At 41.6% G+C, this 14,750-nt stretch overlaps 1 protein-coding gene across 1 annotated transcript; it reads left to right on the forward strand.

Annotated features, from left to right (window-relative positions):
- Nucleotides 1-1,648: 1,648 nt before the first annotated feature.
- On the forward strand, nt 1,649-14,617 carry sytl3 (synaptotagmin-like 3). The gene is made up of 16 exons (XM_036550116.1): nt 1,649-1,706; nt 4,520-4,943; nt 6,207-6,422; nt 7,444-7,511; nt 8,210-8,261; nt 9,077-9,143; nt 9,319-9,391; nt 10,067-10,188; nt 10,902-11,033; nt 11,343-11,515; nt 11,866-11,968; nt 12,253-12,423; nt 12,807-12,918; nt 13,315-13,408; nt 13,507-13,712; nt 14,223-14,617. Exons 2-16 carry the CDS (start codon nt 4,846-4,848, stop codon nt 14,312-14,314), a joined length of 1,779 nt encoding a protein of 592 aa, XP_036406009.1. The 5' UTR covers nt 1,649-1,706; nt 4,520-4,845; the 3' UTR covers nt 14,315-14,617.
- Nucleotides 14,618-14,750: the final 133 nt, after the last annotated feature.

The following is a 14,750-nucleotide window of genomic DNA, read 5'->3' on the forward strand; positions in this document are numbered from 1 at the left end:
CCGAACTATTTCCATTTAGAGGCCAAAGGCATCAGATGCAGGTCAAGACCAAGCTTTACTGGTCAGAGAAAGAGAGGGAATCTAAGGCTCTGTAACAATTACCTCTTCTACTGATTGTTTTTCCTTCTTGGAAATGTACTGTGTCCAGACACTTGAGATATTGCATTTGTGAAAATATGTTTGGCAAATTTTGATTGGGCGCTTGGTCTATTTATGTAGATAATACGTTAATAAAAAGAGAATCTGAAAGGATGTAGTGACTTGAAGTTACAAAAACTTGCCATCTTTCACTGGTGGTTTTTACGCAAAGACAAGAAAGGAAAAAAACACCTCTCTGCCAGCATCTAGCTGGACATCAGGTCAGTCTAACCAATTAGATATAGCTGTGCTGAAAGCCCTAGTGGACAGTTTCTGCTCCTTAGGCATATGTTCAGTGTAAATCAAACTGCTGTTCATCATGGCCATCTGTTCAATTTATATGTAACATTGACATTTATTTTATGTAACGTGGGCCCTGTTCCGTGCAGCATGCACTTCCTGTCACTGTAACATAGACCTCTGTTTGGTGTAACCTGCATTTTGTGTTGCATAGTTCAATTAAAGGCCTCGTTGGACTTCCCAGGATTCTCAATATATCCAAGTCAGAAGTAACTTTAATGTAGACGTCTTGGTGGACAAGATGGATAACCCACACTATGTGTTGTTTATGGGCTGGCTGTTTCATTTTGTATTACAATTGTGCATTAATGGCGTTAATACACAACTTCATAGCATGTGGCATTGCCCAGCCAGGGAGTGAACTGTGAAAGATATGTACCACTAGGGGGCAGCCCTGACTTAGTAATTTACCATTGTGTCACTCAAAAAAGACATAGTGATCCCATACATTTCGGTCCATCGGGGTGAAAGTGTATTTATCAATAAACCTTTCAAAAAGCATTGGATTTATGCTTTAGCAACAATCCGCAGGGACTAGCTGTAGACTGCCACAAAGGGAACTAATACGCATGTATGCAATTAATTGTGAAAATTCTTTGATAAAGTTGCATTGACAGCATGACTCATCGAGGCAACTTACTGCAGAACGAAAACTGTTTTCAGTATTAAAGAATGCATTTGACAATACTGGTAGAATTCATTTTCAGTCTTGAAATAAATACAAGATTATTAGAATAAAAGAAACTTAAGTACTAAAGGATCTTTGATAATTTTACGAATTGTGGCACCACACTGAGCAAAGTACTTAACTCCAGTTGATTCAATAAAATAGGTTCAACCTGAGCTGCTTAAATGGCATCTGATTATGTACAGGTTAATGCAGTTGCATCACAAATTCTGTGTGGGTTGCAGTAATTTCACTTTTACCAAGAGTACAGGAGGAGACAAAAGGAAAGCCCTTTGGTTCCTTTAACAAATAAAATACAGAAATGAACAATGTGACTGGACTTGATGCCACACAGGTTAGAAACAGGTTATCCACACTGCCCAACCTGTGACCTATACCTGGAAAAATAAAACAGAAATTGCTCGTGACACTGCAACAGAAGCGCATGGGCTGTGGTGAGAGTACACCTCGTATCTGTGGGAATTCAGTGAAACAAGACAGGACGGAAAGAATGTGATGTCATTTCCTTTCAAGAGCTTCTCTAGAAAAAGTCTGTTGGTGTGGGTAGGTGATCATTCGCACAGGTTGCATCCTTGTAAGGGTAAGTCGCTTTTTTCCACTAGAGCTTTTGTTTAAGGGGGCATTTTCTGCTGTGACTACCAAGATTTTATCTTATGTGAATTATAATGTAATTTCATGTGTAAATGGCCACTGACCTGGACTGTAGTTGCTACATCCAACCACTTTCTTGGGGGGTTTCATTTTCTAATTGGACCACCAGATGGTTTGAATATGACTTAGATGAGCCAGCCAGCTGAAAAAAAAGAGTGAAATTATTTGCTTGTGTGCACCCAAGACATGTTGCGACATAATACACAGACAGATTTAGGGGCTCCATTTTGAGTGTGCTAGAGTAGAGGGACTGTAACATCGTGATATGAGGGATTTTCTGAGCGTGGCCTACACTGGCGCGGCTCCTTCTGTCGCACCAGGTTTGTAAGTGGGTTCCATTCCATTAGTGATATCATGTGGAGGAAAGAGCTGAAAATATAGTGATTCCGTTTTTCAACGCTGCAAAATTTCTTTTCCACAGAATAAAGAGCTGTTTAGCTTATCAGGTTTTTCCAGGAACCCCCTCCCCCCCGCCCACTCTCCAGCTGTGTGGTCTATGGCAGTAAAAATAGCATGCCCCCTCAATTTTTCTGTAACTGCTGTCATTTCATTGAAGAATTTGCAGGCAACAGATCTGCAGTGTGCCTGAAGCAGACTTCAAGGCTGACTACATCTCAGCTGACTAAACATCGCTGGAGTTATCATGGTGTAGTGTATTTGCACAAGGAAAAGTCACAATAGACACATTCCTGGTGCAATTACGTCATGTGAATAAGAGATCAATGGCCAATGGGGATACAGTCTGTAGCTGGATCTTTGTAACATGTTTTACATGCATTTTTTTATTTCAAAAACCTGTATCACATGGTTGATGTGTTTGTTGGCTTTCTTCAGCCGGGCAAGTAAAGATACATTTCTTGTAATCTGCCAGTTGCAGATTAAATATCTGCACCTCATATCTAAACTGCTGTTGCTTCATTTGAAGACACTAACTGGAAAATCTTGCTATGAGAGGGGCTATATTTGTCTGTTGTGCAGGTTTTTGGATTGCCACATTTCACATTAGCTGTGCAAAACGAAACAGTTTCTGTGCTTCTCACAGGGTGTAACAACCACATTTCTCTGTGCAGAGGAAAGAGAGAGTGCTGTTTATATGAAGGTTATGGGTCTGTGCAATGGACAGGTATTACGTGCTGAGTGCGAGCTAGCAATTTCACACGCTGTTGTAATGAGTGTTTGCCCTTTCCAGTAATGTCTGTGGGGATAGGAAATCATGTGAAAGCCACAAAGGGGTTTGTTGAGCAGTTGCTACAAACAAACCACACAGCTGCTAGTTGCAGGTCTGTTTTATACCTAATACTGTGGTCACATGGGCCTGTGTGCATTTTAGTCACACTTCAAGCAGTTCATAAGCCATCACATTCCTATTGTAGCTATCTGAACACCAGTGTTTTTGAATAAATGAGAATAAAGTATTCCACTACTACAATATGAATTAGTTTGTCGTGACTTCTTAGTTGTTTGGCCAGTATTCCTTTATCTTATGCTGTGAATATAAGTGATTTGTCTGAAATGAATAATGTAATGTTCCCCTGCTTGTAGTTGCCTTGGCTAGACAATCCCACAATGCACCAACCACATACATCCCAAAAAGTTCATCCACTAGTTATACCATGTCATACCATACAGTACTTCCCATGGTGATGTTCTTTTCTTCAAACCGCATCTTTATGTGATGCTATAGTTTCAACTGGTTTTGGCCAGTTTCAACCAGTTGAAACCCATCAAATAAAATCAGTTGAAACCGGTCAAAACCAGTTGAACCAGTTGATTTATGTGATAGTATAGGCCCGTTAGGGGCCATTCTGCATTATAAGAATGAAAAGGAAAACAACTCTCAAAGTATTCATTAAAAATTTACAAATGTTTGGCTTCAATTCCTGAAGAACACAGCAAATGAGCAAATGGAGTTTGTTCTGTCGGTCTGTGTACACAAACATTTGTCAGTGACATTTTTGGATTTCGGTTTTAACTGTATAATAGATATGGTTTTAATAATTTGATATGATACACTACAGCCGATTTATCTTTGTAGTGATTGTAAATGGAACAAAAAGATCATTCAGACAGGACAGCAAAGACCACTGTTTGAAAGATAGTTTAACATCATAAGTCCCCCCCCAAACCACTCTCAGACCAGGTCAGATATGACAGGAAGTGAATTACATCCCCAGTTTCGCATTAGAGAAGGAAATGGTCTCTAACTGCATTAGTGTTGATTGTGATTGATCACTTACTGTGGAACCATGGTGGCCCAAGATAATGGAAAGATGCCTTTATCTGCTGACACAGAGGGAACATTACAGTCACTGATAAGCCTTCCACCAGTACTTTGTTTTACTCACTCCCCCAAACCTGACCATAAACATGTTCAGTAAAATTCACTTGAAAAAGAAGAAGAAAAAAAAGGCCCATAAATTATGCAGAGCTTGGCATTTGGCATGTTTCGTGGCCTACAAGGAATAGAAGCTTGCTGGAGTTTAGCAGGTGGGTGGGTTCGGCTAGACAAAAAGGGATTTACGATCCAAGCAGGGCAGAACCGCACAGTGACAGTGCTCTTTCTTTAACGGATTGAGGATGAAATTGCAAGCGGCATCTGCTGCTGGAGCTCTGCAGGGGCAGGACGACTTCTGTTTAATGGCCCAAAATGAGCACATAGTTACAAAATCAATGCGTCAAGCATAAACCTGCCCCCCTGTTGCCGTGAGGCTCAACTCTATTCCCTGTCTCTTCCCAAACCAGCACCGCCAAGGCTCGGGGACGGCTGTCAACTTCTGCGGGGAGAATCCCAATACTTCTGGCAAAGTGCGCTCGACCTCACCTCAACGAGAGCCTCCCAACAACAGCATCGACTTGAACAGCTGCATAGACGTCAGACCTGACGAACACTGAGATCGATCCACAGGGCTGATTGGCTACACGGCGGTCTTCCGTGAGGAGGACCCGAGGATTTCCTGCCAGAGCACAATCACGATGACCTTCCCATTGCTCCCAGCCCATGCTCACCTGAAGGATCCTTCCACATAAAGTCCTCTAACCATCAGAAACAGCCTAGTGCTACTGAAAAAATGGATCTCGGTGTCCTGGAAGTTCTGGAGAGAGAGAAGGTTCTGGAAGTCCTTCAGAGGGATAAAATCCTGCGTTCCTTGGAAGAAGAGAGGATCAGGTAAAAAAAAAAATGGTTGGGTTGCATCATTTTGTCTGTTTGTATTTTAGATAGCAAAGACGGTCATGTCCCTTTGATTGGAAGGATTTGAGAACGATTAAAAAAAAAATCATAAGAACATGCTTTCATTTTAAAGGATTTATTGTAAAACTGAATCTGAATGCTGGTATAATAAGATATTGTGAGATTAACTTAATTACTTTGCGGCTATGCTCTTGTATCCAGTTTTGTCAGGCTTGTGATGCAATCGGTACACAGGGAAAATATTTGAACAGATACAGACTTTTGTCAGTTTTCATTTGTGATTAGAAGTGCACTATTTTTTGTGAAGTGCAATCGAACAATAATGGAAGTTACAGTACTGTAAATGTGTACTACAGGTAGCATCATCCTGCAGCATTCCCAACCGTAAAAACTTTAATTCTATCTATTCCATCAATTGCTACCTGATCTGTTAGTAAGCTGCAGATTTTTGAAAATGATATCTAATGTATGGTCTGCTATTAGCATGTGCAATGTTCATACATCATATAAAACACTTTTGTACTCTGCATTTCTGTTTCCACCTCCAAAGGGAGTCTTCACCCTATTGGAGCATTTTTATACTTCTAAAGAGCTTTGAAGATTAAAAGTCACAAAGTGAATAAGGTGTGATACATGACCAATCCCATGCATCCATGTATTCCATGTGCAAAAGCCAGCCATGGCAAGTCCTGTAAGCATGCTGGATTGAAACAATGCCTTCAGCTCATAGTCTTGACTGTTACTAATGCAAAACATAGCTTCACCTTGAGATTAGTTTGGCATTCTCAGAAAGGTGTATTGGCTGTGAGGTCCTATTCTCTTCAGATGAAGTTGTTCTCATACCAAAGATAGGATATCAGAAGAGCTGACATTGTGCAAGGCTACCCAGCATCCTGTATGCTTGTGAAACTTTGTGAGATGGTGTTTGTTTTATGAAAATTACATCATGCCTGTGTGCTGATTCCCCATTTCTGTTTATGGAGAACTAATTATCTTTGCATACGGCAAGGAGAATATATCTTCATCTTTGCTACAGAACGCATAAATAGCCTATACCGCAGACATATGGAAACTACCCATGATTTCACTATGACTGCATTTGATTTGGAAGATGGCTGTGTATGCAGCAATAAAAGAACAAACACGAGCTGAAAGGTGTTGCCTTACGAATCTAAAGACAGCAGTTAATTTTATACATGGACATGTACCACTACTCTCATCTGTACTGTTATTTCTCAGGAAAATGAAGCTGGAGTTGCAGGAGATCCGACGGAAGGGCGCGAAGAGTTTTTCCCGCCAGTACAGCGAAAGGACGTGCGCTCGGTGCCAGAGGCCGCTGGGGAAGTTCTGGAACTGCGGCGCCGTCTGCCACGGCTGCAGCCACCGCATCTGTAACAAGTGCCGCATCAACGTCACCGCCCAGGAGTGGAAGTGCACCGTGTGCCACGCCTACAGGTAAACCACATTTCCAATCACAAGAGGGAATTGTATGATTTGGCTGGAGCAGGCCGAAGATATCGATAAAACGGCACCAACAAGTCAAGCCTGTGAAATATGACAGACACACCTGTTGCTTAGGATTACATTTAAGATTGTTCAAACTAATGATCACAGATAGAGCAAACGGAACAGATATGGTGTTGCTTAGGGTGATGATGATTTTCAAATGTTTAAATGGGAGAGAATGTTTATCCCATATCCTAACTTTAAACGACAAAACTCAGAAAGGAATGTTTAAAATGCTTGTTCAAACAATCCGCTTTATGTAAATGTATGACCTGTAGGCCTAAATGATATTTAGCTGGATGCTCACATTGGTACCTTAATATATTTGTTATGGAACCACCTTACTTTAAATTGAGACTGGAAAGATAGAGCAGGCGATATCTTGAAGATGAAACCAGTAGCTAAACTAAGCAGTGTGGAGTTATGTTACAGCGTCTCGTAACTCAGAAGTTACCATTTCAAATGGCGAGCAGGACGCTGTATTTGTGCCCTTGGACAAAGTACCAGGAATGAATTGCTTAAGTGACATCCAGCTGTATGAATGGATCTCATGTAAAAATGGTAAATTATTTAAGTCACTCTGGATAAGTGCATCCTCTTTGATAAAGACCTTCAGTCTCAGAAACCAAAGATTCACCAGTCTAGTCGTCATCTGTATGCCTTAGACAGTTGAATAGGTGTACTAACGGATCACTCGAGTCTCCATCGTGGCTCTTTTGTGAGGAAAAAAAAGCTCTTTAAAATGCAGTCTAGCAAAGCACATAGAATTGTATTGCAACTGACATCGCCTTGGCAAGGTTTATCTGATATTGAGGTTGATCTGATGGTATAGCTCAATGGAAACATTTCCTAATTTTAGCCCTGATCAACACCAAGAGTTAAGGCGTGGCTACACAGAATATTATCGCCGTAAATTGCAATTCTGAATGAATTACTAAAGGAACAACCGTGATCTTCGTTGTTTCCACAGGGAAGTAAAGATAAAATCCGGAGAGTGGTTTCTGGAAGAGAAAGCAAAGAAGTTCACAGCTGATACAGGTTTGTGTTGTTTTATGCGTCACAATGTTGCTGCGGTAGATTTTTAATCGTTAAGAAAGCAGATGACTTAGATGAAAGGATAATGAGCGTGAAAGATTGTCGGTGTGATTGTTGGTGTATAGCTATAGTGGAAAAAGGTAGTGTCAACACCAATACAGGAAAGGCCCAGTTAAACAGTGCCCCAATCGCTTTGCCACATATCCTGCAACAATATTCTGTTCTCAAAACACCACAAACTTTGAAACCGACTCTTGCTTTGCACAAACATCTGCAGTAAAATGGCCATGACATCATGCAAGTTCCTGCAGCTGCATGGTAGATTTTTATGACAGTGTTAGAACCCTTGCCAATCGAGACCCAAAACACTTTCTTTAAACATGAAATGTTTCATCTTTTACCTAGACAAAATGTGTTCCTTTTTCTTACAAAGGTAGATTAGATTCAGTTTTACACTGACCTCAAAAGCCTTGTGGTTACCTGAATTCTAAGTCAGCACACTTCAGTAATTTTGAGTCAGTGTATTTGGATGTAGAAAGTGCATTGACTGAATAATAGAGTATTTCCTTTACTGGGCCAAAGCCTTTGAGACCGTCGCAGTAATATTTAAAAGCCAGAGAAACTCTGTGTGTCAGACAAATCTTTACACATGAATTCATGTTCTTTTAGATCTATGCTTATTATATTGCCTTGTCTTACAGACAGATATGAGACTACTGGGGAAAAACTTTTAAAATCCTATCAAAGGTTGAGGTAAGTCAAATGTCAAAAAGTTAAATAATTAATAAGCCTTAAACCTGATTATTGCAATGCAGAAATCCAGCTGATGTCATCATACTGTCCACAGAGGCACATTGTTGCATTGTTCGAACACTCTCCCCTGAATCTGTTTAGCCATGCAAATCATCAAATGTCCCCTGACGAGATTGAATGCCAAAATCAAGAGCAACTAGCAATGGCAATGTATCTTGTCCTTCTATCGATGCCAGTACTTACAAATACAATTTTAAACATCAATCTTTTTTTCTTCCATTCTATGACAGTATGACACTGTGAGCACATAGATTCTGTCATGTAAATGCATTCGTTTGTCCCACATATACCTGCATCTTTAAGTCACAGTAATCTCACAGTGTGTGTTGGGTTTTCACGGCGTGTGCAAAAGCTGACAGCAAAGCAATGTCACCTTCACAGCCCATCTCACTCCGTTGCTCTCCATTGCGTTCTCTGTATCTGAAAAAGGAAACTGAGGAAGTAGTAGATTGAGAGAGCTGTTAACAGCAGCCGTGTTGCAGAAGTAAATAAAAATACACGATATCAGTATTGATTACATCCATTTTGTGATCTGTTAGCACATGCTTTGCATTAATTACTTGTTTAGTGGTTTGACTTTTTAACACTTGGGAACTTATCTCAGGTCCACACTGCCACAACACTGAAGTAATGCACCGTCACAGTATTGTGTGGGCTCATTTGTTCTCAGTAATACTGTGTGTATTGTTTCCAGGAATATTGTGGGTTTTGTTAGTGCGTTTTCGGTAATATAGTGCGCATCTGTGTGTTTTCAGCACTATCTCCATCGTCCCTCCAACTCCTCCCCCTTTTACTGAAGGTCCATCCTCTGGCCGTTCAGGGGTAAAGTGTCACCGATGAAAAACAATTAGATTCAAATCATGAGCTTACTTCAGCTATCAAGTAACATGTTAAGTAACGTGTTAAGTGGAACGCTAAGTCTTGATTCTGTAAATCTCTTGAGAGCAAAAGGGAACTCCACATGGTTTGACATGTATTTTTTTTTTTTTTTTTGCAGGGGCTGTATTCGTCTAGGCCTTTCACAAAATCTATGGAAAACCTGTTTGTGTCTTTGACAACACACATAAAAAGTATGCGTGTTTCTTGGCATGTTTTCTTGGGTGGTGGGCAAAATAGAGCGTAGCAGGAGACAGCACTGCAAAGGTCATTTTAACATTTTAACTACAGTGATGCTAATGAGCTGTTAAAAGAAAGGAAAAAGAAAAGATGCACGAACAGCCCTGCGTGCTGGTGCAACATTTCTCTCCTGATGAATCCAGAATGAGAAGCCATTAATTATACATTTCAAGGCAACCGTTGTGTTTTGAGATTCATTATTATTTCAGATCTGCTAGACACGTGCACCACCCATCCGCAGAACAGCACTACACTGAACAACATGCCTGATTGTTTCTGCAATACTCTTTCTGCTATCTCCAAAGCAGTTTATCTGATATCTTAGCCTCTGCAGCCTGTACTACATTTTTATCCATCTGTGTAAACATGAAGATAATGGTCATGTCAAAAAAAATTCCTGGTTAGCCAGTTCACATTCAGTTATACTTACAGACGTGAGTAAAAGGTCAGTAGATATTTGGGACATTAGGAAGAGTAGTCCCGTGTGAATTGGGCTGAAGGAAGATTACAAAAAATATTGCGGTTGTGTGGAGTGCAGTGTTATTCTCCATTATGGTTATCTAGTAAGGGCGTATCTGTGCTGGCAAAGGAACAAAAAAAGTGAGTCAGCCTCATGTCTTTGACTGTAGAAATCTCCAAGTCACAGAACGACATGACAGCGGATCCGGGCCTGCTGACCGCCGACTACGGCGGGATCCCGAGCATGGAGCGCCGCAGCCAGTCCGATACCGCCATCAACAGGCCGTTCAGTGTATGACAACAGCAATTCACTGCACAAATGCCAAACCACGACACAGTTAGAGTAATATTCAGCCGCAAAGTGCGGATTGTCCCAAAATTATGTGATATGCTGTAAAAAAAAAAGTTAAAAGATAATTAACACACCAAAGATTTACATGGTATATATGGAACGGTGAATAGACGCTTACGTGTTTCATGCAATAGTCTGTGGATAAGATCAGGACAAGTTGAAAGCTTTCGTCACAGAAACATGGTCTCTCATCCTTGGTCCTGGTCCATGAGCTTTTAATTCATTCACTTATGATAAAACGGTTCAATGAATACTGCTCGTGATTTCAAGTGAGTTACCCAGCTCAGTCATTTGTCATTTGTGAAACAAAGGCATTGTTGGTATTTCTTTAACTTATTGCTTTTCATATATGCTATTTTTTACATGCTGATATTCAAAAAACATGTTAATTATGTGCTTCTAATTGTATCATTTTTATTATCATCATCACACCTCTCAACAACAAAATTCTTAGAAACATAACTGTTACAGTTAGTTTAGTTACAAGAAGTAACTAATCCAGATGAGGGCTTGAAGATCAACCTAATCAAACCTAATGAATTATAGCTGGAACAAAAAGCGCTGTGAACAGTTAGTTTTCAAAAATCAGAACTAAGGTTTAAAGAGGGCACAGAGTAACCTCAGTACCAACAGCAAGGTTCTGTGCTTCACAGCTGACCAAAGCCCCCAGCCTGCCAGACCTGTTCAAACGAGCCAAGAGCGACGATGAGGAGGTGCAGCAAATGGCTGAGGTCTGCACCGATGAGGACATATCTCCAGGTGCAGACTACCATCAGGAGAAGAGGGTGAGTCACTGCAGACTTATCACACCATTTATCAAATGTATGGACACTGTGGTTTAGTGATAAGGCCCAGAGCTGGTAACCAAAAGATAAAAAGTCTATGCAGCAGCATGTGCATAAATAGGGAATACAAGCCATCGCATGTATTTTAAGTCAGCAAATTAACTGAACTGTCATTTAACATTTGTTGAATCCATTTTCCTCGTCAAGAGCAATCTGCTTTTTTTAACGCTTTATAAATGTACTACTTTTAACCGTATCTGACGCACGCGTTTTAAGTGCGTTTAATCTTTTTTTATCTCTCCTGCACAGGGCAGCATCAGCAGCGTTTGCACAGAGTTGGCGATCTTTGACCACAACAGCAGCGTGACCGGGGAGATCGAGCTTGCCCTGGTCTACAACTTCACAGCGTCATGCTTGGAAATCACAGTTAACGCCTGTAAAAACCTGGTGTACGGGGATGAGAAGCGGAAGAAGTGCCATCCGTAAGCATCACGGCTCAGCTCTGTGGGCACCTCGCGAAGAGCTGGCAGCTGGTTTCATTGCCGAATGTCTGTCTTTGAGTTGTTCTCTAGAGCTGAAATGATATGGTTTGGGTATTATGGAGTGTCTAGCATTTGGATGTAAGGTGGGCATAAAGGCCTCCTAAAACTCCCTCAGAAGGGGTGTTACTCTGCAAACAAACAGAGCAATTCTATATTGTTTATAAAGTGTATTTGCTTTGTTGTTGAAAGAGAAGCCTTTTGATTGGTACAGACAAGCTGTACCCATTATGAGGCTCATGAATTCTCTTCATCCCAGTACTGCCACTCTATACTTTTTCCACTGTTGGCAGATGCGTCAAGATCTATCTGCTACCAGACAAGTCCTCAAACAGGAAACTAAAAACAACGGTCAAGAAGAACACGACAGATCCTGTTTTTAATGAGACCTTAAGGGTGAGTCTCCATGCATCCACCCACCTCTTATTAACACTTTAAATCCAGCATATCTTGAATACATCTCATTGTTCCAAATATGAGCACTTGCAATGTGATTTGTTCACTTGTGTTATTTTGCAAAAATGTATCTTCTTTTTCCATCCTTTTCTTTTTGTTATATATTAAGTGACGGTTTGATTGGACTTGGCTGGGTTGGGTTGGGCTAGGTGGGGTTGAGTGATTGCTTGTCTTATTCTCAACGTCTTCCAAACATTTTTGATCCCACATATAACCTGGAGCAGTACAACATAGAGCTCCCCCTGCTGGCCAGCAGAACCCTGCAGGCCTCAGTGTGGCACTCAGCAACGCTGAGGAAGAAGGTGTTCCTGGGAGAGGTCCTTATTCCCCTGCATGAGTGGAAATTCAAGGATTACTCCACACAGAGCCCCAGCTGGTACCCGCTGTGCCCCAAGGTACCATTTCTAGCACACCATAAAAGCACAAAAGCATGTTCAGCAGCATATTGGCCTGGTTCAGTTTGTTTGTCACATGGCATCATGGCTTGTTTGGAATGATTACGCAGTTAATAATGTATACATTCATAATTTAGATTAATAATATATGTTAATAATACACTTTTTATCTTTCTCATGTACCACGTTTATAAATCTGGTGAAAAAGATACTGTCTGGAATTGAGACAGAATTGTGACCAGGCAGGGCAAGGGTTGGTATCCAAAATGTAACATTGCTTTTGTGCCTTTGGCTAAGGTGGTTAACGTGAATTGCTCTGGTAGATTTTCCCCTGTATAAACAGCAGGTGTGTCTTCTAAGCCAATATATAATAACATTTCCAGCCTGGGATCACAGAAGGGTGCCCTGAGGAACAGTACAATGGCACTTTGCTGATTAAAGCCAAGTTCACACCACTGTCGCAGCTGTCCAGAGCTGCAAACCCCCAGAGAGAAGGTAGGCTGCAGGCTGATAAGCTTTCACTGGTAATGAGAGAGCGAGGCTTCATGAACTCAGTAACGAGGGGAGCTACAAGGCTCTGTCACTAACTCATACGAACCAAGGGTAAACCAGGACTTTGACCTCCATTGTAGAACACTTGGTTTGGATTAGCAAGTCAGCGAAAGCAGATCGTAACTCCACCCGTTCTAGAGTTCATCAATGCTCAGTAAAAGCTTTTACCAATAAAGCAGGGCTCTCATCCAGACAGATTATTATTTGACTTTGATTAGTTTGTGATGAAAAAGTGTCAGGAAAATTTAAGGCAGCCAAGATACAAGGATGAGGTTTTGTGAATGTTAAACCAGGATGTATGAAATATACAGTGACCTTGAGATCTCTCATTCCAAACAGAAGTCCGTGTGGGCCACCTGAGCATTTTGGTCACCGGAGTCACCAACCTGACGGTTTCAAAATCTTCCGGAACTCTAAACACATTTGTGAAAGGGTAAGGTCATGTGACCAGCTGCATTCTTTGGGGAGGGGGGCGATGTCGGTTCCAGCTGGCTAATTCATCGGTGCATTAATGCACACATGTGTCTGCAGATGTCTCTCTCTGCCAGGAGGCCGAGAGGTGGCCATGAGGACGCTGCCCCAGAGGAGGAAGTCCGGCTCCCAGTGGAACCACCAGCTGGTGTTCAGTGAGGTTCCCGATGCCAGTCTACTGGGGTCCTGTCTGGATCTGGATCTGTGGGACCACGCCTCCTTTAGCTTGGCACACCGCTTACTGGGTGTAGCTAAACTGGAGGGAGGTAAGACATTAGTATTGGTTTTCTTATAGTATGCCTCAGAGATTTTGTGCAGAACCTTCTGCCACCAAAAATAATTTAGGTGCAACATAAAAAAAGTTACAAGCTTGTAAGTAAGCTCGAGCTTGAAAACTGCTTGTTTTTTGATGCTGTGCATGAAACACAAAAGCACGTTCAGGGTTTCATTTTAAATTCTCCGGCCTTTTTTTTTCTGCAGCTGCTTGATATAATGTACTTCCTGTAACTTTTACCACATTAAATTTTCACTTCAGTCAGATCAGTTTCAGTGCAGCTGATAAACTGTACTGTGAACGTCACGCTTACTGCAGCTGCACATCTAGTGGTTTTGATTTTTTTTACACCTCTTTGGTCTGCGCATAGTAATCGAACCTCATTCTGTTTGCACAACGCAGACCAAAATGCGGGCACTGTACTTTCTCATAACTACTCAAAGCTGTTATGCTAATAGACGGCCTCCGATATGCCATTTTCTGTTAACCTTTTCTTTTCCAGCGTCATCCTGGCAGCGGTTGCTTCAGACGCCGAACACATGGTACGACTTCACTCTGCCCATGCAAGCCAGCGCCAGCACGAAGAAGACATGATGGCAACGTCGGCACGGCTGGCAGCCAAACGGCACAGCAGTCGCCGTGAGCTGGGCACCGGGACCGTTAGCACTTTACTACACCATGCGGGCCTGCACGTTAGCACTGCACTGTCCTCCTGCTAAATGAGTTTTCACATAAATTAACTGCATCCAAGCACACACCTAACCATCATAAAGCTCTTCATCAATCGAGCGCCAAACAAACGGGAGTCACACTTTGCACAAATGACACGAACCTCTTTCATCTTCTTTTAGAAAGACTTCTGAATTAGATTAGGTTGTACTGCACTTTGTCCTCTGCACAGCCTACTTTCTTGTACAATCCAATAAAATCAGATTCTGTTCCAATTGTCCGGTTGATGTTCTTCCAGAACTACCCACCTCTTCCCCTTAGCATACACACCTCTGTTTGAAGAAACTTTACCAAGACTTGT

This window comes from Megalops cyprinoides, chromosome 17 (assembly GCF_013368585.1).
Source record: "Megalops cyprinoides isolate fMegCyp1 chromosome 17, fMegCyp1.pri, whole genome shotgun sequence".
NCBI classification, from domain to species: Eukaryota; Metazoa; Chordata; class Actinopteri; order Elopiformes; family Megalopidae; genus Megalops; species Megalops cyprinoides.

Bases quoted from the DNA above. Each gene is read 5' to 3' on its own strand.
- sytl3 (XM_036550116.1), top strand. From the start codon at position 4,846: ATGGATCTCGGTGTCCTGGAAGTTCTGGAGAGAGAGAAGGTTCTGGAA. The intron at 9,144-9,318 runs GTAAAGTGTCAC...TTTTTTTTGCAG, and splicing joins CATCCTCTGGCCGTTCAGGG to GGGCTGTATTCGTCTAGGCC. The intron at 13,713-14,222 runs GTAAGACATTAG...TTTCTTTTCCAG, and splicing joins TGTAGCTAAACTGGAGGGAG to CGTCATCCTGGCAGCGGTTG.